At 54.8% G+C, this 24974-nt stretch overlaps 1 protein-coding gene across 1 annotated transcript in view; it reads right to left on the reverse strand.

Annotated features, from left to right (window-relative positions):
- EEIG1 (estrogen-induced osteoclastogenesis regulator 1) overlaps positions 1 to 24974 on the reverse strand; it is a 327766-nt gene that overhangs the window by 13151 nt on the left and 289641 nt on the right. Inside the window, exon 11 of the mRNA XM_086924949.1 lies at positions 6453 to 6522. Coding sequence (XP_086781075.1) covers positions 6453 to 6522 — 70 coding nt within the window. The remainder of the gene's footprint in view (positions 1 to 6452; positions 6523 to 24974) is intronic.

The following is a 24974-nucleotide window of genomic DNA, read 5'->3' on the forward strand; positions in this document are numbered from 1 at the left end:
TGCGGGGCTGTAGAACGAGTCTGTAGATCTCGGGTAAGGCCTTGTGTTGATCCCTCGACCTGAGCCTTATCGAGTGCTTCATCGTGGGCCCCCGTATAGCCGGTTGGGCCTAGCTCCTCGCCTGAGCTATCTTCTACGGCCGCAAGGGCCTCTGCGTCATCTCCTACCTCATCGACGACGTTTTCTTCTTCTTCTAATATTTCTTCATCTTCGGCGTCATACTCAGAGTCATGGCCCGAAACGAGATCTGAGTGTTCTTCCCGATTCTCCAGATCAACAACCTCTTCGTCTTCGGTCCCGAAGATGTTTTCTGGATTAGGCGCTGATCTCTGCGACTCTAATCGAGCCGCGCGTCGAATCCAAAGAGTTTTCTTCGACCTGAACCGGGCACAGGCCATACAGTTGACTTTGTTGTGATCCGGGGACAGGCACTTGTTGCACAACCGGTGGACATCGATGTGCGGGTATTTTGCATTACAAAGTGGACACCTTTTGAATGGGCTTCTTTCCATCGTAGATCGAAGATCGGGTCGAGTTTGGAAAAAAAACATCTGATTTCTCGATGTCCTCTTGAAGCAAAGTTATCGGTACCGAACGAAACTATACCAACGCTGTCGAAAGCCTTTTGGCTTTGTAGAAAGTTTTCCTTACTTGAGCTAAGATGGTAACATCCGAACCCAATGGCGGAAAAAAACAATCTGAGGATGGAGGGGATGCCCATGCGCACTGTAGTCCAAGGGAGGAGTCACCTATCTCGTGATACTTCGAAGACTCTTCCAGGACAACAATGTGCAATCATCCGGACCCAACACTAGGTGGCGATCTATGCACAGATATGAATTCAGCAGCCCACATGCCTCGAACATGGGAGTATCCTCCCCTCTGTCCAGCTGCTCCTCTCGGAGGGTCCCCTGAGTTGTCCTAACCCCCTTCCTAGGGTATTTAAGGGATTACATGTAGGTGGGTCCTCAGATTTGTTGTGTAACAAGACTCAAGCCTGAAACCACATCACTCTTCGACCGTCTAGACTCTTGGACTTCGCTGATCTTTGCCTGGAGCCGAGACTGCATCAAGGAAGACTCCCGCTGCTCCTGGTTTGGCGGTTCTCCAAGTCTTCTCATGCGTCTGTGCTTCTTCCAGGATCTTCTCCAGGCCTGTGGGCATCAAGGACATCTGAAGTAATCTCTCCTGGAGTGAAGGAGTCACTCCCCTGCATCTGCAGGCACCCCAACAAAGCTGACCGGTCTGCTGCTCCTGACGTCTCACAGACTTCAAAAGTCTCAGCAACACAGGTGGTGGATCTGGAACTCCCTCGAGGCCTGACCTGTCCTCTCTGCAATTTTGAGGTCAGTATCCCTCGTTGGAACTGCTGGGACCAAACCTCTGTGCACCGCGAGGAGTTGCTCAAGGCTTGTTGGTTCTGCACTCCAGAGATATTTGGGCCACAAGAACCTCCAGCCTCCAGCATCTCTTCCTGCCAATTAAAGCATCCTCACCACATCCTCTGCACATGGGCCTTCCTCCTTGGTGAGCTGCTCGAGGTCCTCTTACGACTCCTGTACCTCCACCCTGTGGGTCCTCTTGAGGGTCTTCGTCTGCTTCAGTGGGCTGCCCTGCTTGCTCGGGCCTGCTCTGACTCTTCTGCTCGTGGTGAGTCCTTTGGTCCTTGCAGGTACCAACGTTGCTGTTTCTTTGCTTTCCACAACTTTTTCAGCTGCCAAGTCTTATTGGTGCTCCCACCGGACACCGACCTCCTGGTTCTCAACTTCCGACGTGAGACAGCTCCTGGTCTTCCTCGTCGTCACCTGGTCCCCAGAGCTGCAGCGACAAGGTCACCGTCAACTCACTTGAACCGTCCGTCATCGGTGGGCATTGCTCTTCCGTGCCTCCTGGTCACCACCATTTGGCAAAGACACTGTCCCCTCTGATTTCAGGTTCTTCACCAACAGAATCCACCCTTAGATTCCAATGGACTCTTGCACAGTCTTCTGCAGCAGCATCTTTGTTGAAGTCCTCCATTTATCTATCTATATCTAATATATATATCTATCTGTTTATCTGTCTATCTGTCTATCTATATATATATATATACACACTCTGACAGTGTATGCAGCATACTTAAGCATCTCTTTTAGCACTGGAAGGAATCGCATTGAGCATTCCTACTTTGACGTTGCCTCTAGCAGGGAGTCGTCGTCCTCAGGGACGGTACGCACGTCTATCTTGTTATATGAACCAATGGTTTGTGAGGGCATCATCTGGGGAACAGGCTCAAGGTCTGGATCCACTGGAGGGTCTACAGCCTAATCCTCCCTTGAGTCGTCTGTGGAATGAGGTGAGAATGGGGTCTCATAGTCTGGCAGGGCGTAAGAGCCGCCGCGCTAGTGCCGGGTGTTGACTTGGTTGGAGGTCCATGGTAGTAGAGGTGCAAGGAACATCCTGATCTTATAGTTCCTCTGGCTCAAAGGTGCCAGAGTAGTAGCTGGCCTTGGCATTCAACGTTCTCCCATTCCTCCTCCTCAGCACCGAGCAGTTCTGCTTAACCATAAGTGTTGGGTGTGATGTCTGCGGACTGCTGTTGCTTGCTGATGTTCGCCAAGTGTCTGTCTGCGCTGACAAAGAGTTTTTGCACTGAAAAGCTGGGCAGAAGCGCACTTGGTGTCTTTGTGGTCCGGAGCGAGGCACATGTTACACACTCTGTGGAGGTCAGCCCAGGGGTATTTGGTATGGAAATGAGTGCACATTAAATGGCGTCCATTCCATCACCTTCTACCTCACTTGATTCTCCAGAGCGTACGACAGGAAGGGAAGTTGAGCCCGAAGGGGCATAAACGCTCCAAAAGTCGGCGACCCATTCTTCTCCAACGTCCTCCAAAGCATACGAAAAAAAAAAACAGAAATCATGATACGGGTGCCCATAGGAGGTGGAGTTTTATAGTGCAGCAATGAACGCGGGACCCGTCAAATCTGGGAGCATTGCCGGCATGTGCCTGAACCCGATGGCAGAGAAAAACAATCTAAAAATGGAATGCATGCGCAGTGGCAAACAGAGGAGGAGTCAGAGGGTACCTCATAACTCAAAAATACGTTTATGAACAAAAACAACTTGCAACATCTGATTCAACACCAGATGGCAGGGGTATGCATGCCTAAGGATCTACAGCCACATATGCTACCAACATCGTGGTTCACGTGACTTCTTCAAGCCCCACAGCTCACCATCCAGTCTGCCTTTACGTTGCTACGAGTACCTGTGCGCTGCTCCTTGACGCTCCCATCAACGACGCTCCCTCTTTCAGTGTCTTGTGAAGGCTGTAGAGCGGCACGATCCTATACATCATTAGCGGTTTCCCGCCGCCGGCAGCACTGCGCACTCCTGTCAGCACCCAGTCTTTTCTATCCCTGCCTCTCTGCATGGCAACAGCAGGAGGCAGGCTTTCTGTACACTGCATCAATATGAAGTACACTATGTAGAGAGTCCGAGATCCCCATGAAGTGGTTTAGTACTGAAAATAGATAGCACTAACGCTTTATTTTTGTGATAGTGTGGGCGAGCAGTTAGGCTTATCCTGGGGCCGTGCTAAGCACTCGTGTCATACACGGAGGCACTAAGCGAGACACACTCAAGAATAAATCTGAGGCTAATGATGTATAAACATAACACAATCTTTATATATACTGCAGAAGCAAGACTTCAACTCGGAATATACTTGTTACACTGCAGCATACGTCAATAAACACTATGCAGACTGTAGGAATCGGAATAAAGACCATGCAGTTCAAAGTATGCAGTACTTTCAGTGTTTACGTCTCGGAGGTCCATACCGTTAAATATTTACCATCTTGATCGATGCAGAAATCTATAGAGAAGTTTAGGCTTTAGTCAGGTTCAGTAGACCGCCCACACAGTTACTGTCATGGTAGCCTCGGCTGGTCGCTGGAGTTCTATGGGAGCACCACCTACCCAGCGATCGTGGTTGCGCTTACTGGAACAAGGACTCTGTTGGGGAGATTCGGACGACCATGCGACCTAGGGAGGTTTGGGCTCTTCTTTACCGGCTGGATAAAGATGGTTAAAGGTTCAGCACTCGGGCACCACAGGAGTAGAGCTGGGCCTGTAGCAGGAGCACAGGATTCGAGGAGACTAATTACAGAGGGTTCACTGGTGAGTTTGTAGGGCAGACCGTCACGAAGGAGAGGCGGTCGTGCTGGCGCTGCATAGGTTGTCGGGGACACCAGCAGGAGGGTACAGGCTCACGGGGACGGGCTGTTACCAGTGTTGGTTGTCGTGCTGCAAGGATCCCTCAAGTTGGTGGAGGCCTTGGGCTGCAACATTTTTTTGGCTGTGGAGAGTCACGTTGACACAAGTGCCGGCCCTCAACCACTGTAGTTTTGTTGGCAATGGCGAGTTGCGCCGACACAAGTGCTGGTCCTCGACACTGCAGTTTCCTTACCGACGCCAGGGACTAGAACCTCTAGCCCAAAGGGAGGTCTGGGGCGACTGGTGAAGGCTGGAAGGGCTTCAGGGGTTCTTGGAGGCTTTGCAGTTCTCAGGAAAGACGGCAGGTCTAGCTGTCGAGCCTTTTGCAGTTGGCAGGGTTTTCGGGAGATCTGCAGGTTCAGTTCCTGGTTCATCAGCGCTCTTTTTCCGTCGTCGCCTTTTAGTTTGTCAAATCTGAATCTTGGGGAGCAACCTAAATACTGAATTTAGGCGCGTTTTAGGGGAGGCCAGAAAGTAACCAATGGGTTGCCTACCTGTAGGGTGCCTACACCCTCATTGTGTTCACCCTAGGTGGGAGGGTGGGTATACCCTGACTCCTAATAGGGTACTATCACCAGCCTCAAGGTGGTGGATAGTGAAAAGTGGGATCTATCTCGCCTGTCCCACCTGAGGGATGCTGTAGAGGGGAGGTAGACCCACATCCTAATTTACTTAACTTTCCTTCCAATTCTCACACCAAAAGTGAAGCAGGACTGGGGGGTCGCCGCCTGCTTCTAACAGAGGCTGGGGGCCGGATTGAAAGGCGGCAAGGCCTTTGAAGCTCCCGCTTCTGCTGAGGCGGATCCTGCAGGGTAGAGGGGGATCACCTCTGCCCAGAGCCAGCATTATTTCTGAATCCGGCTCTCCCTCTCTACCCAGGGGTCTAGAAACATGTCTGGTGGTGGCAGGCTGGCTACAACCAGACAGGAACCACACAGTGGTCGGTTGGTTTCAGGGGATCCTCTAGAAGAAACGCCTGTCGTGAAATTAATAATAAATCCAACACTGGGGTCAGCCAGGATTCATTATCAAAAGATGTTTGGTACCAAACATCTTGGGATTCGGTGAAGCCATCATGGAGCTGTGGAACTCGTAATGACAAGCTCCCGTCCCATGCACTCAGTATGGTTTCACTGTGTTCTTATAATGGCATTGGGGCCGAATCACAGAACTAATTTACGACAAAATCCAAAACGTACTACTTGCGGTATTCGCAGAAGGCATTTAGTGGTCTTAAATTAGCATTTTGTCCTAAATTATGATTTTGTCCTAAGTTAGGATTTTGTCCTAAATTATGATTTTGTCCTAAATTATGATTTTGTCTTAAATTAGGATTTTTTCTTAAGTTAAATTTAAGACAAACTTAAATTAATTTAAAACAAAATCCTAATTTAGGACAAAATCCTAATTTAGGACAAAATACCAATTTAGGACAAAATACCAATTTAGGACAAAATACCAATTTAGAACAAAATACCAATTTAGGACAAAATACCAATTTAGGACAAAATTCTAATTTAGGACAAAATTCTAATTTAAGACAAAATCCTAATTTAGGACAAAATCCTTAATTAGGATAAAATCCTAATTTAGGACAAACTCCTAATTTAGGACAAAATCCTAGGACAAAATCCTAATTTAGGACAAAATCCTAATTTAGGACAAAATCCTACTTTAGGACAAAATCCTAATTTAGGATAAAATCCTAATTTAGGATAAAATCCTAACTTAGGACAAAATCCTAATTTAGGACAAACGCCGCCTCTTGATGGACCCAGTATTTTCAAAAAGGTCATCTCTGGGGGCAATCCAGAATACACGTAGCCCTAGTAGACACTGTGAGGACAATACAGTCACTTCGCAGGAGGAGCTCACAGGTACAGCTGCGACCCCTGCCCCTCCGGTACAATGGAGCATAGGGCTGCATTCGCCTATAAATGTAATGTATGGAGTAACTATACTATCTACCCCCGAGGAGCGACAGTCACCAGGGGAATATCTGAAGGGCGCAAGGGCAAAAAGAAAGAGAGGAGCTAATGGGGCAGTGTCACTACAGAAAGGGAAGAAGTTTAGAACAAAATCCCAATTTAGGACAAAATCCTAACTTAGGACAAAATCCTAACTGAGGACAAAATCAGCTCTCCCTCTCTTACCCACCTTTACGAAGAAACAAATTCCTTTAAAGTTTTACCTGTTCGCCAGCTGCGTCCCGCTGAGGGTGGTGGTTCCATCCCTGCTTACAAAGAGGCGCAAGTTACTATCTGCAAAGGAAGAGAGAGCTGAGTGAGGCCAGAAACAAGCTGCAGGTGACAAGGTGCTGTAGATGGAAGTGCCTTTGCTTTCAGAAGCACCACACTCAGAAAGAGCTACCTGTGGCCCTCTCAGACTGCCTTGTGAATGGCAGTGCTTCACGGCTGTGCCTGGCGCTCTCACACTTCACTGCATCTGGTCCTATCAGACCACACAGCACCTGAGTAACTTAGACAGCACTGTACCCAGCGCTCTCATAAAGCACTGCACCTAGCACGCTCAAAGCACTGCACCTAGCGCTCTCATAAAGCACTGAAAGTAGAGCGCTCATAAAAGCACTGCACCTAGAGATCTCATAAAGCACTGCACCCAGCGCTCTCAAAGCACTGCACCTAGCGCTCTCTTAAAGCAGTGCACATAGAGTTCGCATAAAGCACCGAACCTAGAGCTCTCACAAAGCCCTGCACCTAGAGCTCTCACAAAGCACTGCAACTAGAGCTCTCACAAAGCACTGCAACTAGAGCTCTCACAAAGCACTGCACCTAGAGCTCTCACAAAGCACTGCACCTAGAGCTCACACAAAGCACTGCACCTTGCACACTCAAAGCACTGCACCTAGAGCTCTCATAAAGCACTGCACCTAGAGCTCCCATAAAGCACTGCACCTAGCACTCTCATGAACCACTGTACCTAGCGCTCTCATGAACCACTGCACCTAGTGCTCTTCGAAAGCACTGCACCTAGAGCTCTCACAAAGCACTGCACCTAGGGCTCTCATAACGCACGGCACCTAGAGTTCTTATAGGGCACTGCACCTAGCACTCTCATAAAGCACTGCACCTAGAGCTCTCATAAAGCACTGCACCTAGCGCTCTCATAAAGCACTGCACCTAGAGCTCTCACAAAGCACTGCACCTAGAGCTCACACAAAGCACTGCACCTAGCACTCTCATGAACCACTGTACCTAGCGCGCTCATGAACCACTGCACCTAGCGCTCTCCGAAAGCACTGCACCTAGAGCTCTCAAAAAGCACTGCACCTAGAGCTCTCATAACGCACTGCACCTAGAGCTCTCATAACGCACTGCACCTAGTGCTCTCCTAAAGCACTGCACCTAGCGCCCTCAAAGCACTGCACTTAGCCCCCTCATAAAGCACTGCACCCAGAGCTCTCATAAAGCACTGCACCTAGACCTCTCATAAAGCACTGCACCAAGCGCTCTCATAAAGCACTGCACCTAGCACCCTCATAAAGCACTGCAACCAGAGCTCATAAAGCACTGCACCTAGAGCTCTAATAAAGCACTGCACCTAGCGCGCTCATAAAGCACTGCAGGTAGCGCTCTCAAAGCACTGCACCTAGCGCTCTCATAAAGCACTGCACCTAGAGCTCTCATAAAGCACTGCACCTAGCGCTCTTATAAAGCACTGCACCTAGCACTCTCATAAAGCACTGCACCTAGCGCTCTCATAAAGCACTGCAGCTAGTGCTCTCATAAACTCATAAAGCACTGCATCTAGAGCTCTCAAAGCACTGTATCTAGAGCTCTCCTAAAGCCCTGCACCTAGAGTCCTCATAAAGCACTGCACCAAGCGCTCTCATAAAGCACTGCACCTAGAGCTCTCAAAGCACTGCACCTAGAGCTCTCATTATGCACTGCACCTAGCGCTCTTACAAAGCACTGCACCTCGTGCTCTCACAAAGCACTGCACCTAGCGCTCTCATAGAGCACTGCACTTAGCCCCCTGACAAAGCGTTCACCTAGCGCTCTCATAAGTACTGCACCTAGCGCTCTCATAAAGCACTGCACCTAGCGCTCTCATAAAGCACTGCACCTAGCGCTCTCACAAAGCACTGCACCTAGAGCTCTCATAAAGCACTGCACCTAGCACTCTCACAAAGCACTGCACCTAGCGCCCTCATAAAGCACTGCACCTAACGCTCTCAAAGCACTGCACCTAGCGCTCTCACAAAGTACTGCACCTAGCGCTCTCACAAAGCACTGCACCTAGCGCTCTCATAAAGCACTGCACCTAGAGTTCCCATAAAGCACTGCACCTAGCACTCTCATGAACCACTGTACCTAGCGCTCTCATGAACCACTGCACCTAGCGCTCTCCGAAAGCACTGCACCTAGAGCTCTCAAAAAGCACTGCACCTAGAGCTCTCATAACGCACTGCACCTAGAGCTCTCATAACGCACTGCACCTAGTGCTCTCCTAAAGCACTGCACCTAGCGCCCTCAAAGCACTGCACTTAGCCCCCTCATAAAGCACTGCACCCAGAGCTCTCATAAAGCACTGCACCTAGACCTCTCATAAAGCACTGCACCAAGCGCTCTCATAAAGCACTGCACCTAGCACCCTCATAAAGCACTGCAACCAGAGCTCATAAAGCACTGCACCTAGAGCTCTAATAAAGCACTGCACCTAGCGCGCTCATAAAGCACTGCAGGTAGCGCTCTCAAAGCACTGCACCTAGCGCTCTCATAAAGCACTGCACCTAGAGCTCTCATAAAGCACTGCACCTAGCGCTCTTATAAAGCACTGCACCTAGCACTCTCATAAAGCACTGCACCTAGCGCTCTCATAAAGCACTGCAGCTAGTGCTCTCATAAACTCATAAAGCACTGCATCTAGAGCTCTCAAAGCACTGTATCTAGAGCTCTCCTAAAGCCCTGCACCTAGAGTCCTCATAAAGCACTGCACCAAGCGCTCTCATAAAGCACTGCACCTAGAGCTCTCAAAGCACTGCACCTAGAGCTCTCATTATGCACTGCACCTAGCGCTCTTACAAAGCACTGCACCTCGTGCTCTCACAAAGCACTGCACCTAGCGCTCTCATAGAGCACTGCACTTAGCCCCCTGACAAAGCGTTCACCTAGCGCTCTCATAAGCACTGCACCTAGAGCTCTCATAACGCACTGCACCTAGAGTTCTTATAAAGCACTGCACCTAGCACTCTCATAAAGCACTGCACCTAGAGCTCTCATAAAGCACTGCACCTAGCGCTCTCATAAAGCACTGCACCTAGAGCTCTCACAAAGCACTGCACCTAGAGCTCACACAAAGCACTGCACCTTGCACACTCAAAGCACTGCACCTAGAGCTCTCAAAAAGCACTGCACCTAGAGTTCCCATAAAGCACTGCACCTAGCACTCTCATGAACCACTGTACCTAGCGCTCTCATGAACCACTGCACCTAGCGCTCTCCGAAAGCACTGCACCTAGAGCTCTCAAAAAGCACTGCACCTAGAGCTCTCATAACGCACTGCACCTAGAGCTCTCATAACGCACTGCACCTAGTGCTCTCCTAAAGCACTGCACCTAGCGCCCTCAAAGCACTGCACTTAGCCCCCTCATAAAGCACTGCACCCAGAGCTCTCATAAAGCACTGCACCTAGACCTCTCATAAAGCACTGCACCAAGCGCTCTCATAAAGCACTGCACCTAGCACCCTCATAAAGCACTGCAACCAGAGCTCATAAAGCACTGCACCTAGAGCTCTAATAAAGCACTGCACCTAGCGCGCTCATAAAGCACTGCAGGTAGCGCTCTCAAAGCACTGCACCTAGCGCTCTCATAAAGCACTGCACCTAGAGCTCTCATAAAGCACTGCACCTAGCGCTCTTATAAAGCACTGCACCTAGCACTCTCATAAAGCACTGCACCTAGCGCTCTCATAAAGCACTGCAGCTAGTGCTCTCATAAACTCATAAAGCACTGCATCTAGAGCTCTCAAAGCACTGTATCTAGAGCTCTCCTAAAGCCCTGCACCTAGAGTCCTCATAAAGCACTGCACCAAGCGCTCTCATAAAGCACTGCACCTAGAGCTCTCAAAGCACTGCACCTAGAGCTCTCATTATGCACTGCACCTAGCGCTCTTACAAAGCACTGCACCTCGTGCTCTCACAAAGCACTGCACCTAGCGCTCTCATAGAGCACTGCACTTAGCCCCCTGACAAAGCGTTCACCTAGCGCTCTCATAAGTACTGCACCTAGCGCTCTCATAAAGCACTGCACCTAGCGCTCTCATAAAGCACTGCACCTAGCGCTCTCACAAAGCACTGCACCTAGAGCTCTCATAAAGCACTGCACCTAGCACTCTCACAAAGCACTGCACCTAGCGCCCTCATAAAGCACTGCACCTAACGCTCTCAAAGCACTGCACCTAGCGCTCTCACAAAGTACTGCACCTAGCGCTCTCACAAAGCACTGCACCTAGCGCTCTCATAAAGTACGGCACCTAGCGCTCTCATAAAGTACAGCACCTAGCGCTCTTAAAGCACTGCAACTAGAGCTCTCATAAAGCACTGCACCTAGAGCTCTCATAAAGCTCTGCACCTAGCGCCCTCATAAAGCACCTCACCCAGAGCTCTCATAAATCACTGCACCTAGCGCTCTCAAAGCACTGCACCTAGAGCACTCGTAAGCACTGTACCTAGAGCTCTCATAAATCACTGCACCTAGCGCTCTCAAAGCACTGCACCTAGCGCTCCTACAAAGTACTGCACCTAGCACTCTCACAAAGCACTGCACCTAGCGCTCTCATAAATTACGGCACCTAGCGCTGTCATAAAACACTGCACCTAGCGCTCTCATGAACCACTGTACCTAGCGCTCTCATGAACCATTGCACCTAGCGCTCTCTAAAAGCACTGCACCTAGAGCTCTCACAAAGCACTGCACCTAGAGCTCTCATAAAGCACTGCACCTAGCGCTCTCACAAAGCATTGCACCTAGTGCCCTCAAAGCACTGCACTTAGCCCCCTCATAAAGCACTATACCTAGCGCCCTCAAAGCACTGCACTTAGCCCCTTCATAAAGCACTGCACCCAGCCTTCTCACAAATCACTGCACCTAGCGCTCTCATAAAGGAAGGCACCTAGGGTTCTCATAAAGCACTGCACCTAGAGCTCTCAAAGCACTGCACCAAGCACTCTCATAAAGCACTGCACCTAGCGCTCTCATCAATTACTGCACCTAGAGCTCTCAAAGCACTGCACCTAGCACCCTTAGAAAGCACTGCACCTAGCGCCCTCATAAAGCACCTCACCCAAAGCTCTCATAAATCACTGCACCTAGAGCTCTCACAAAGCACTGCACTTAGCGCTCTTAAAGTACTGCACCTAGAGCTCATAAAGCACTGCACCTAGCGCTCTCATAAAGCACTGCACCTAGCGCTCTCATGAAGCACTGCACATAGCGCTCTCATAAAGCACTTGTTGGACAGGCCACATGAAGGGCTCGTTCCCTCCCTGCACGACCAGGCCCAAGCCCGGCTACCCCAGTGTTACACACCACCACGACCCGTTTACCGTCCCCTCCGGGACCCCTGCCTCTGAACATCTCGACCTCATGGGCACGATTCCCTACCGGCATGCCCGCCCGACCTGGGCGCCATCTTGGACACAGCACCACGCGGCCGCGTGGCCTCCGATCGACCCTAACCCTGGGCTTGGCCAGGCCCGCCATCCCGGCACCACCATCCACCCAGGAGGTGAGCGGCCCACTTGGCCGGTCAATGGGAGAAAGAGGTGTCGATGGCTCTCCCCCGCCAAGGGCCGATCGCCCCCAGCTCCCCCAGGCGCTGGCTCCACCCCCCGCTGGGTGTCTGGACTCCCTCATCCCGGACCTCCCGACCCCCAAGTACGAGGGTCCGGACATCAAAGGGTGCCAGACCTATAACTGGGGCAGCTCCAGAGCAGGAAGGCAGTTGTATCCTGGAGTCGAGAGACGCAGAGAAGAACTCATCCTTGACGGACTACTGGCGCTGCCGTAGCCCTGCCTTGCGAACTATCGTCCTGCCTGCTGGCGCTGCCGCAACCTTCTGAAACCTTCATCGTCGTCGGGACCTGCTGGCGTGGCCGCGGACCGTTTGTAACCACCACCTTCATCGGGACCTGCTGGCTCCGCCGCGGACCGTCGCTACCTTCCACCATCTCGGGACCTGCCGGCTCCGCCGCGGCCCGATCATCTAGAACGCCGAGCTCGAGGATTGAGAGCTATTTTCACCTAACCAATTGGCAACAAGACTGTCCCGCTACCCCTTTCCCAATCCAGAGACCCGAACCGAGGGGACCCCTGAGTCCAGACCTCCTTGTACCATTTTACCGTACTTAAAGAATTGCTTATAAAGTATCGTTGAACCCTATCCTTGTGTGGCGTACGTCTGTGGGGGGGAAGTTACTTGTCTGTACGATCGCTGGAGACGGTTCTCCCCGGAGGCCTCTCCCCCTGTCCTCGGCCGACCCTCCCGGTCCGTCTAACATTGGTGGCCAGCGGCGCGATCCGAATCACCGCATAATCGTACAGAGAGTAGCTCACCCCACGACGAAATCACAATGACAACCAAAGAAAGCGGAGCCACCGAGAAACTCCAGATGGAGAAATTGGAAGAATACAGCCATCGTGAGTTAAAACAATTCTGCATTGAACTGGGTATCGCTACCACCGGCCTAAGTACTAAAGACGATTTCAAGCACGCCCTTGAGTCCTGGGCAGAAACCGGGGCCGTCAGACCCCCGGACCAAAATGTCGCAGCAGCAGAAAAAGACACCACGGCTCCCGAGGAGCGGAGAACGGGTCTCTCACAAGACGAGATCCAAGAACGAGAAATGTAAGAAATGAGACCCCCGGCCGGCCAGGACTTGCACCCCAGCCAGTCAGAGACCACCACTCCTATGTAAAATCGACCCCTGCTCGCCCTCTAGGTAACGCGGCGCGGGCAGCCAGGCCTAACTCGGAGGACATGTGAAGCATTTGCGCACGCACCCACTAAACAACAACATCCCCGGCCTCCCACAAAAGGAACTCCACACCATATATATATATAAAAATAGTTTCTGTATTAAGCAGGACACATAGGAACATACATTGTACAAGGTGCCAGGGGCACGGGCAGGGGCTACAGGGAAGAAGGTACAGCGCAGGGCCAAGGGACCACTGCTAGGAATCACATACAGGGGACATCTGGTATTCAGAGGGGGGCGAAGGAGGTCAAGGTACACAACATACAGGAGCACCGGTAGAGGTGCAACATAGACTACTTGTAGGGATCACTTTAGTCTTAGTCCATAGCCATCCACAGGCCAGCGGGCCTTTCTGGGGCAAGGGGCCCAGAGTCTCGATGTTCATGGCAGGGAGCCCAGGGCAAACCTAAACGTAGCAGTTGCCCACTAAGTGCTGGGCAACTGAGGGACGTCGTGTGGGCTTCGCCGACCCTGGGGACAAGGAGTGCCAACTGGAGGAGCCACTCGGGCTCGAGAACGAGGGGGGGCGTTGGCACGGTGGAGCCTCTCAGGGCTTGGAAGTAAAGGGGGGCCAAAGGGGGAGCCTCGCCGGGCTCAGAGATGAAGGGGGCCCAAGGCGGAGCCTCGCCGGGCTCGGAAGTAAAGAGGGCCAAAGGGGGAGCCTCGCCGGGCTCAGAGATGAGGGGGGGGCCCAAGGCGGAGCCTCGCCGGGCTCGGAAGTAAAGAGGGCCAAAGGGGGAGCCTCGCCGGGCTCAGAGGTGGAGGGGGCCAAGAGGGAGCCTCTCTGGGGCTCAAGGAAGGAGGAGCCGTAGGCGGAGCATCGTGGGAGTCCTTCCGGACTCTGGGGCCCAGGGAGGAGGCCTCGCGGACCCACAGCACTCCCCAAGGCAGAGGAGCGTCCCGTAGCCCGCCCGCACTCACCAGTTGTTAGAGGCGGCGGCTCCACGGGGCCTCAGCTCTTCGTCGTGGCGATGGCGGCACTCCCTCCTCCGGGAGAGCCCTAGACTGCCGGGTGCGCCTGGGGAAGCCCTCCACGGTCGGGCCAATCCCTGCGCGGCCCCGCAATGACGCGGTAGGAGTCCCGGCGGCCAGGACCAATGGCGGGGCGGCAATGCTTTCTCCGGGGCCGCCAATGGCAGCGCGGCCCTGGATAGGGAGGCGGGCACAGCGCCTCCACAGCCGACTCCGGGCTGCAGCGGTGAACTCGGGGAGGTGGCGAGGAGTAGGCTCCCTCGTAAACATGCCACGCAAGGGGGTAGGCGAGGTAGGCACTCGCTGGGCGTCTGGCAACTCCGTGGGGCAGGGCAAATGCCGGGTGGCACCGGCTCGATGAATCCAGCGCTCCCAAGCGCTAGGGTATAGATGCCGCGCTCTCAGCGCTAGGGATCAGGAGAAAAGCGCTCCCCAGAGGCCAGATGAAGGTTGCAAAAGTCCATAGGGAGTCTAGGACCTCAGGTGGAGCGTAGCCGCTCCTCGGAGGGGGAAAACCATCAGGAGTCCAGGAGTAGGGCAGGGCCCAGGGAGGCAAACCAACCCTGAGCCCAAGCAGCAGCAGCTCCTGGTAGATTCAAGTTTGAGAACAAGAACAAGTCCAGAGTGTCACAGCACCCTTTTTATACACACATTCTTGGTCTGAAGGGGCAGGCAGGGGGAGAACCAGCTGGAACTGGTTATGGGGGGATTCTTTACACTGGCCAGGCTAGGAACATCAGCCGCACCCCAGGGGGTGGAGCCAGCATTGTCTGGGGAAAACCCAGCCTCATTCATGACACTCAAACCAGACAGTCAATCCACAAGCAGACCCAGGCTCACTCCTCCCCTCACATCAGTATGCTAAACACTCCATTCACCACCGGGGCAGACCCTCCCAGATCCTGGGAGCCAGGCTCACCAGCCAGCCCCGGCCAATCATACGCCAGGCACATATTCCACAAATATGCCAACTTCCAAAAGGGGGACTTCTACACTAGACACACTCATACCTCATATACCGTTGCGCAGCATTCAATCTCACGAGTTCATACATACCAGACTTGACCCTGCACACCCTACGCATCGGGAACTACCGAGGACTCATCCATTCCCCATGCATTCCTATGGAAGGGTGGGTCGCTCTCTCCTCACACTCACTCAGAGGGGAAATCATCCTCCCCAGGTTACATATACCATAAAAACTTCAGGGGCGGACCTGCCAGATGGGCCACGTCCAACACATGCCCCTCCCAGCCCAAACGCAGGGTAGACCAATCACTACCGTGATGGACTTCCCTGCTGCAGGGCGGTAGAACATGGACGTGGCTCGCGCTACCGAGACACCCTCCAGTTCGATGCCTACCTGGGCCGATAGACATACACAGGCTAAAAATCAAGAAAAATAATAAAAAAAATAACAAAAATAATAAAGACATAGGTCCAACCAGGCCACCCCCCTGGCACGCCTTAGTTGTCCGTGACTAGGACCAGGCCCTAGGCCACCCAGATACCACTGGTCCCTGCAAATCCGAAGTGGGGGGTGGTAACCCCGGGCCCACAATAGCCCTTCTCCACTCCCTTTCTCAGGGTAGCCACGACTACCACTGTTCCTTCCACCTAGGGTCCACACCCTCAGGCTTGCCAGAGGTCACGGGCAAGAATGCCCCACCCTACCTCTACTTCTGAGGTTCCGCGTTCTCCCAGGAGAAACACCCTCAGAACACACTTTCCTAACAGTCTTGGAACTTCCTTCCTCCACTGGTCTTCCACCTGGGAACTAAGCGTTCAGCTCTCCCCAAGGCAAGCCGCGGCCGAGCCAGCAGGTCTTCCTTGTCCGGGATACAACTCAACATAAATTCGACAAAACGAGCCGCGGCAGTACTAGCCGGTCTCAAGGTTCAGCTCTCCCCAAGGCAAGCCGCGGCCGAGCCAGCAGGTCTTCCTTGTCTGGGATACAACTAACATGAATTCAACAAAACGAGCCGCGGCAGTGCCAGCAGGTCTCGAGGTTCAGCTCTCCCCAAGGCAAGCCGCGGCCGAGCCAGCAGGTCTTCCTTGTCCGGGATACAACTACCATAACTTTAACAAAACGAGCTGCAGCAGCGCCAGCAGGTCTCAAGGTTCAGCTCTCCCCAAGGCAAGCCGCGGCCGAGCCAGCAGGTCTTCCTTGTCCGGGATACAACTTAACATAAATTCAGCCAGGGCGACACCTGACGCCTAAACCACATTCAGCGGGGTACGGAACGCATGATGCATCAAACACAATTAGCAGGGCAAAAAGGGGGGGGGACACCTGACGCATCAACCACATTCAGCGGGGCACGGAACACATGCTGCCTCCAACACATTCATCAGGATAAGGAAGGACAAGATTAACGTTGATTCAGCAAGCTCCCCATCCCAGAGAACTCATACTCCATTACTCAGCATACCTCAACATTCATGCACATACCGTTCCCTAGACTGGTAGGACAGTTTTCCACCGCCCCTGATTCCTCAGCCTGACCCTCGGGGCACAGGTACCATTACTCTAGGGCAGGGACAAGGACCATACATATTTGAACACAATTTTGCAACCACCACTGGATCCCACCCTTCTGGTGAATCCAAAAAAACCATATTACACTAGGGAGATGATTTACCCTCCCAAGCTAGGGACACCTAACTCTCAGCATACATGTACATTTTTTTCTACAGAACAGATATTTAAGTAACCCTTAAAACTTTCCACAGGACGGGTATTTCTAACAATCTTTAACATTTTTCACAGACATTTTTTAGCAACCTGACCTGACCCTATGTGGCACAGGTATCATTATTCTAAGGAATGGACAGGGACCATATACATTGAACATAATTATGCTGCCACCACTGGATCCCACCCTTCTGGCGAGTCCAGAAAACACATTGTACTAGGGAGTTGATCTACCCTCCCTAGCTAGGGCCATCTAACCAGAACACATCTTTCATAGGACGGACATTTACGTAAACTCTTAAAACAATAATCTCTTTTCTTTGCGACCATTTACAATACAGAGTTTTGTAGGGAGGCCAGTTATCATTGTGGTACTGCGCAAACACAAGTCCGGATCCCACCGCTAGCCACCAGTGTAAGAAATGAGACCCCCGGCCGGCCAGGACTTGCACCCCAGCCAGTCAGAGACCACCACTCCTATGTAAAATCGACCCCTGCTCGCCCTCTAGGTAACGCGGCGCGGGCAGCCAGGCCTAACTCGGAGGACATGTGAAGCATTTGCGCACGCACCCACTAAACAACAACATCCCCGGCCTCCCACAAAAGGAACTCCACACCATATATATATATAAAAATAGTTTCTGTATTAAGCAGGACACATAGGAACATACATTGTACAAGGTGCCAGGGGCACGGGCAGGGGCTACAGGGAAGAAGGTACAGCGCAGGGCCAAGGGACCACTGCTAGGAATCACATACAGGGGACATCTGGTATTCAGAGGGGGGCGAAGGAGGTCAAGGTACACAACATACAGGAGCACCGGTAGAGGTGCAACATAGACTACTTGTAGGGATCACTTTAGTCTTAGTCCATAGCCATCCACAGGCCAGCGGGCCTTTCTGGGGCAAGGGGCCCAGAGTCTCGATGTTCATGGCAGGGAGCCCAGGGCAAACCTAAACGTAGCAGTTGCCCACTAAGTGCTGGGCAACTGAGGGACGTCGTGTGGGCTTCGCCGACCCTGGGGACAAGGAGTGCCAACTGGAGGAGCCACTCGGGCTCGAGAACGAGGGGGGGCGTTGGCACGGTGGAGCCTCTCAGGGCTTGGAAGTAAAGGGGGGCCAAAGGGGGAGCCTCGCCGGGCTCAGAGATGAAGGGGGCCCAAGGCGGAGCCTCGCCGGGCTCGGAAGTAAAGAGGGCCAAAGGGGGAGCCTCGCCGGGCTCAGAGATGAGGGGGGGGCCCAAGGCGGAGCCTCGCCGGGCTCGGAAGTAAAGAGGGCCAAAGGGGGAGCCTCGCCGGGCTCAGAGGTGGAGGGGGCCAAGAGGGAGCCTCTCTGGGGCTCAAGGAAGGAGGAGCCGTAGGCGGAGCATCGTGGGAGTCCTTCCGGACTCTGGGGCCCAGGGAGGAGGCCTCGCGGACCCACAGCACTCCCCAAGGCAGAGGAGCGTCCCGTAGCCCGCCCGCACTCACCAGTTGTTAGAGGCGGCGGCTCCACGGGGCCTCAGCTCTTCGTCGTGGCGATGGCGGCACTCCCTCCTCCGGGAGAGCCCTAGACTGCCGGGTGCGCCTGGGGAAGCCCTCCACGGTCGGGCCAATCCCTGCGCGGCCCCGCAATGACGCGGTAGGAGTCCCGGCGGCCAGGACCAATGGCGGGGCGGCAATGCTTTCTCCGGGGCCGCCAATGGCAGCGCGGCCCTGGATAGGGAGGCGGGCACAGCGCCTCCACAGCCGACTCCGGGCTGCAGCGGTGAACTCGGGGAGGTGGCGAGGAGTAGGCTCCCTCGTAAACATGCCACGCAAGGGGGTAGGCGAGGTAGGCACTCGCTGGGCGTCTGGCAACTCCGTGGGGCAGGGCAAATGCCGGGTGGCACCGGCTCGATGAATCCAGCGCTCCCAAGCGCTAGGGTATAGATGCCGCGCTCTCAGCGCTAGGGATCAGGAGAAAAGCGCTCCCCAGAGGCCAGATGAAGGTTGCAAAAGTCCATAGGGAGTCTAGGACCTCAGGTGGAGCGTAGCCGCTCCTCGGAGGGGGAAAACCATCAGGAGTCCAGGAGTAGGGCAGGGCCCAGGGAGGCAAACCAACCCTGAGCCCAAGCAGCAGCAGCTCCTGGTAGATTCAAGTTTGAGAACAAGAACAAGTCCAGAGTGTCACAGCACCCTTTTTATACACACATTCTTGGTCTGAAGGGGCAGGCAGGGGGAGAACCAGCTGGAACTGGTTATGGGGGGATTCTTTACACTGGCCAGGCTAGGAACATCAGCCGCACCCCAGGGGGTGGAGCCAGCATTGTCTGGGGAAAACCCAGCCTCATTCATGACACTCAAACCAGACAGTCAATCCACAAGCAGACCCAGGCTCACTCCTCCCCTCACATCAGTATGCTAAACACTCCATTCACCACCGGGGCAGACCCTCCCAGATCCTGGGAGCCAGGCTCACCAGCCAGCCCCGGCCAATCATACGCCAGGCACATATTCCACAAATATGCCAACTTCCAAAAGGGGGACTTCTACACTAGACACACTCATACCTCATATACCGTTGCGCAGCATTCAATCTCACGAGTTCATACATACCAGACTTGACCCTGCACACCCTACGCATCGGGAACTACCGAGGACTCATCCATTCCCCATGCATTCCTATGGAAGGGTGGGTCGCTCTCTCCTCACACTCACTCAGAGGGGAAATCATCCTCCCCAGGTTACATATACCATAAAAACTTCAGGGGCGGACCTGCCAGATGGGCCACGTCCAACAAGAAAGAACCCGACTACATGAACTAGAAATGGCCCGGCTCAAAATGGATGGTGAACTCAAGTTAGCCGAACAGAAACTGAGCCTAGAACATCTGCGGCTCCGAGAAGAACGAGAAGAGAAACAGAGACAAAGAGAGCTCGAGGAAAAGAGACTGGCATATGAACATGAGCGCAAATTAGCTGAGATAGACTTACGCAAGCAGAACAAAGAATTAGGGGTGCCCGAGCAACCTCGCACCCCGGGGGCAACAGAGAAAAAGGTACACATCCCCAAGGATGTCGTTCGAGAATACTTCCGAGAGGACGACATCCAGCAATGGTTCAAGGCCTACGAGATCGCTATGACCTCCCACCGGATCGATCGAAGCGACTGGGGAGCCGGTCTATGGGGGAGGTTCCTCAATGAGGGCCGCGATGCCCTGCTACAGCTCCCAGACCATCTGATGACCTCCTATGACCACATGAAAGCTGCCCTCCTCACCCGCTATGGGCTCACACCCGAAATGTACCGTCAGAGGTTCCGAGACTGCACCCGAATCCCGGGTACGACTTGGGTGGAATACGTGAACTATTTCAGCCGGGCCTTCGAGGGTTGGATCAAAGGGAGCAACGTCACAACTTACGAACAACTCTTCAATCTCATGGTATGGGAGCATCTATCAAACAACTGCTTCATCGAGCTCAGGCAGCACCTCCTCGACAGCAAATTGACTGATCCACGGCAGCTCGCCGCCGAGGCTGACCGGTGGGAAATCACCCGAGTGGGCCGAAATGGGTCCTATGAACCGAACCGGAACCACCACGGTCAGCACCGTCCCCGAGGAGGAGGAGGGGGCCAAGGACGAGGAAAGGACAACGCTCCGGCCGCCCCCGCTACCAGCACCCCACCCCCGGCCAACCGGGGCAACACCTCGGCGCGGCCGGGATACAGAGCCAATGTCACGTGCCACCGATGTCAGCGAGTCGGCCACTACGCAAACGACCCAAATTGTCCACAGAGCCAGACTCCGAGACCCCGCCAGATGGCTGCCGCCGCCCTGGGGGAAGAACAAATCTCCGAGGAACATGAAGAATATGAGCAAGAACACCAAGAATGGGAGCCAGCCGCCATGGCTCTAGCATGCTTAGGGGGAAAAGACATGGTCCCGCGGGTCCCCCTACCCGCCAACACCCGGAAGTACAGTCAATGGGTGAGCATTAATGGACGCCGGGCCGAAGCCCTACGTGACACCGGGGCCAGTGTAACAGCCGTCCGCTGTCACCTGGTGACCCCAGAACAGATCCTACCGAACGTTCTCTGCCCTGTCCGTTCAGCCGACAATTCGGAGAGTCTATGTCGGATGGCTTGCGTCCCCTTCGAGTGGGGAGGGGTCTCCGGCATGTTAAAAGTGACGGTCCGAGACGACGCCCCCGTAGACTGTCTCCTGGGGAATGACCTTGAAAGCTCCCCGTGGGCCGCCGTCGAAAGAAGAGAGCACCTGGGGATGTTGGGCATCCCGGACTGGGCGTGCGTCACCACCCGGTCCATGGCCGCCCGTGCCATCCCCCGACCCGAAGAGCCTGAATGGCCGGCACCTCCTCCACCGGTTGCTCCCGTAGAAGACGCCGACAGTGCTGCTCCCCCAGAACCAACTCCCGAGGGGCCCGTCCAGTCTCCGGACCTCTCCGGCCTGGATCAGTGGCAGCAAGAGGGGGGGCCCACCCAGGAACAGTTTCGCCAAGAACAAAAAACCTGTCCCTCCCTTGAGGGACTCCGCCAACAAGCCCTCGCTCAGAGCGCAGGGGATACTTCCGGAACACATTGGGTCTATTGGGACAATGACCTGTTGTACAGCGAACAGAGAATCGCGGAGTTAGGGGCCAGTCGAGTACTAGTGGTGCCCCTCCGTTTCAGAGACTTCTTGCTAAACCTGGCCCACGATGTCCCCCTGGCTGGTCACCTGGGTCAGGATAAAACCTACAGCCGCCTAGTAACCCACTTCTTCTGGCCTAAGATGAGGAACGACGTACTCCAACACTGCCGGTCTTGCCCCACGTGCCAAGCCAGTGGGAAGAGCGGCCGCAAACTGAAAGCCCCCCTGCAACCATTTCCAGTGGTCACCACCCCGTTCGAGAGGGTGGGGATAGACATTGTGGGGCCCCTCGACCCCCGCACCGCACAAGGACATCGGTTCATCCTGGTACTAGTGGACCACGCCACCCGCTACCCTGAGGCTGTCCCCCTGCGGACTGTGACAGCCCCGGTAGTCGGCCGGGCCTTGATGGGAATCTTCTCCCGTGTGGGCTTCCCCCGAGAGGTCGTCAGTGACCGGGGCACAAACTTTATTTCGAAATACATGAAGTCCCTCTGGCAACAGTGTGGGGTCACCTACCGATTCACGACCCCCTATCACCCTCAAGGAAACGGACTCGTTGAGCGGTTCAACCGCACGCTCAAAGGGATGATTGGGGGGTTGGAAGAGCCCCTCCGTCGCCAGTGGGATGTGCTACTACCGTGCCTTCTCTTTGCCTACCGAGAAGTCCCGCAGAAGTCCCTCGGCTTCAGCCCGTTTGAACTCTTGTATGGACACCCGGTGCGAGGGCCGCTCAGCCTGGTCAAAGAAGGCTGGGAACTGCCCCCTCTAAAAAACCCTCCAGATGTTTTCAAGTACCTCCTAACCCTCCGCAACCAGACCCGACGATTCCGAGAGATGGCAAAAGCAAACTTGGAGGCCAGTCAGGAAGACATGAAAAGATGGTACGACCAAAATGCCTCCTCCATCGAATTTGAACCCGGCCAACAAGTATGGGTGATGTCCCCCACAGAACCATGCGCCCTGCAAGACAAATGGACGGGGCCCTTCAAAGTAATCGAGCGCAAGGGCCCTGTCACCTATCTCATCGATATGGAATCTTCAAGGAATCCTCTCCGGGTTCTCCACGCTAATAGACTGAAACCCCATTTTGTGCGTTCAGAACTCAGCCTCCTGATGGCAACAGACAATGGGGCCGAGGAGGACTCCGAACCCCTCCCTGACCTCCTACGGACCCGGGAGAAGGACGGCTCCGTGGACGGGGTCCGACTTTCAGGGACCCTCACCCTGGAACAACGCCAAGGATGCCGAGACCTCCTGTTGCAGTTCGCCAGGCTGTTTTCCCTCACCCCAGGGGTCACCCCCTGGTGCGTACACGATGTAGACACTGGGGACAGTCCCCCTATCCGCCACCGGGCCTACCGCGTACCAGATCGGGTACGGGCCTGCATCCAAGAGGAGGTGACCCGGATGCTCACGCTCGGAGTCATCGAGCCCTCCGACAGCCCCTGGGCCAGCCCAGTAGTACTGGTCCCCAAAGCAGCCGCCCCCGGCACCACCCCAGAACTCCGGTTCTGTGTCGACTACCGGGGCCTGAATGCGGTCACCAGAACAGACGCGCATCCCATCCCCCGGGCAGATGAACTAATCGACCGCATGGGAGCTGCCCGCTACCTCAGTATCTTCGACCTGACAGCGGGCTACTGGCAGATCGGCCTCACACCCCGGGCCCAAGAACGATCTGCATTTTCCACTCCGGATGGACACTATCACTTCAAAGTCATGCCCTTCGGCATGAAGAATGCCCCAGCAACGTTTCAGCGGCTGGTAAACCAGGTCCTGGCGGGACTCGAAGAATTCAGCGCCGCCTACCTGGACGATATCGCTGTGTACAGCCATCACTGGTCCGACCACCTCCACCACCTCCGAGAGGTGCTACAGGCCCTCCAACGAGCTGGCCTCACGATTAAGGCCAGCAAATGCCAAATTGGCCAGGGGTCCGTGACCTATCTCGGACACCAGGTGGGAAGCGGTCTGGTGGCCCCTCTGCAACTCAAGATCGCTGCCATCCAGTCCTGGCAGCCCCCCATCACCCAGACCGAGGTACGCGCCTTTTTGGGACTCACAGGCTACTACCGGCGGTTTGTGAAAGACTATGGCAGTATTGTGGGGCCCCTCACGGAACTCACATCCAAGAATCACCCAAAGAAGGTCAACTGGACCCCAGACTGTCAAGCGGCCTTCGAGAAGCTGAAGGCCGCCATGTGCTCCGCCCCGGTGCTCCAGGCCCCCGACTACAGTCGGGAATTTATCGTCCAGACGGACGCCTCCGACCATGGCATTGGGGCAGTCCTTTCCCAGTTGAACACCGAAGGACTTGACCAGCCAGTGGCCTTAATCAGCCGGCGTCTCCTGGCCCGAGAACAACGCTGGAGCACCATCGAGAGGGCCTTCGCCGTGGTATGGGCCCTCAAAAAGCTCCGGCCCTACCTCTTCGGCACCCACTTCCGGGTCCAGACCGATCATCGGCCCCTGCAATGGCTAATGCAGATGCGGGGGGAAAACCCGAAACTACTACGCTGGTCCATCTCCCTGCAGGGGATGGACTTCACTGTGGAACATCGACCGGGGCAAGACCACGCCAACGCAGATGGCCTGTCACGCTTTTTCCGCCTCGACGAGGAGAGTCCCCAAGAAGATGGGTGACTCTCCCCGCCTTCAGCTGGGGGGGACGCATGTTGGACAGGCCACATGAAGGGCTCGTTCCCTCCCCGCACGACCAGGCCCAAGCCCGGCTACCCCAGTGTTACACACCACCACGACCCGTTTACCGTCCCCTCCGGGACCCCTGCCTCTGAACATCTCGACCTCATGGGCACGATTCCCTACCGGCATGCCCGCCCGACCTGGGCGCCATCTTGGACACAGCACCACGCGGCCGCGTGGCCTCCGATCGACCCTAACCCTGGGCCTGGCCAGGCCCGCCATCCCGGCACCACCATCCACCCAGGAGGTGAGCGGCCCACTTGGCCGGTCAATGGGAGAAAGAGGTGTCGATGGCTCTCCCCCGCCAAGGGCCGATCGCCCCCAGCTCCCCCAGGCGCTGGCTCCACCCCCCCGCTGGGTGTCTGGTGTTGGACAGGCCACATGAAGGGCCGCTCTCCCCCGGCTCGACCAGGCCCGAGCCCGGTCACACCAGCACCACGCACCACCATTGCACGTCCTCCGTCCCCTCAGGGACCCCTGCCCTCGAGCATGTCGACCTCGTGGGCCCGATCCACTGCCGGCCCACGCGCCCAGCCCGGGCCGCCATCTTGGACACTTCACCACGTGGCCGGCTGGCCCCCGGCCGACCTCAACCCTGGGCCTGGCCAGGCCTCAGACATCCCGGCACCACCCTCCACCCAGGAGGTGAGCGGGCTACTTGGCAAGTCAATGGGAGAAGGAGGTGTCGATGGCTCTCCCCCACCAAGTGCCGCTCGCCCATCGCC

Source organism: Lissotriton vulgaris, chromosome 5, assembly GCF_964263255.1.
Source record: "Lissotriton vulgaris chromosome 5, aLisVul1.2, whole genome shotgun sequence".
Taxonomy (NCBI): domain Eukaryota; kingdom Metazoa; phylum Chordata; class Amphibia; order Caudata; family Salamandridae; genus Lissotriton; species Lissotriton vulgaris.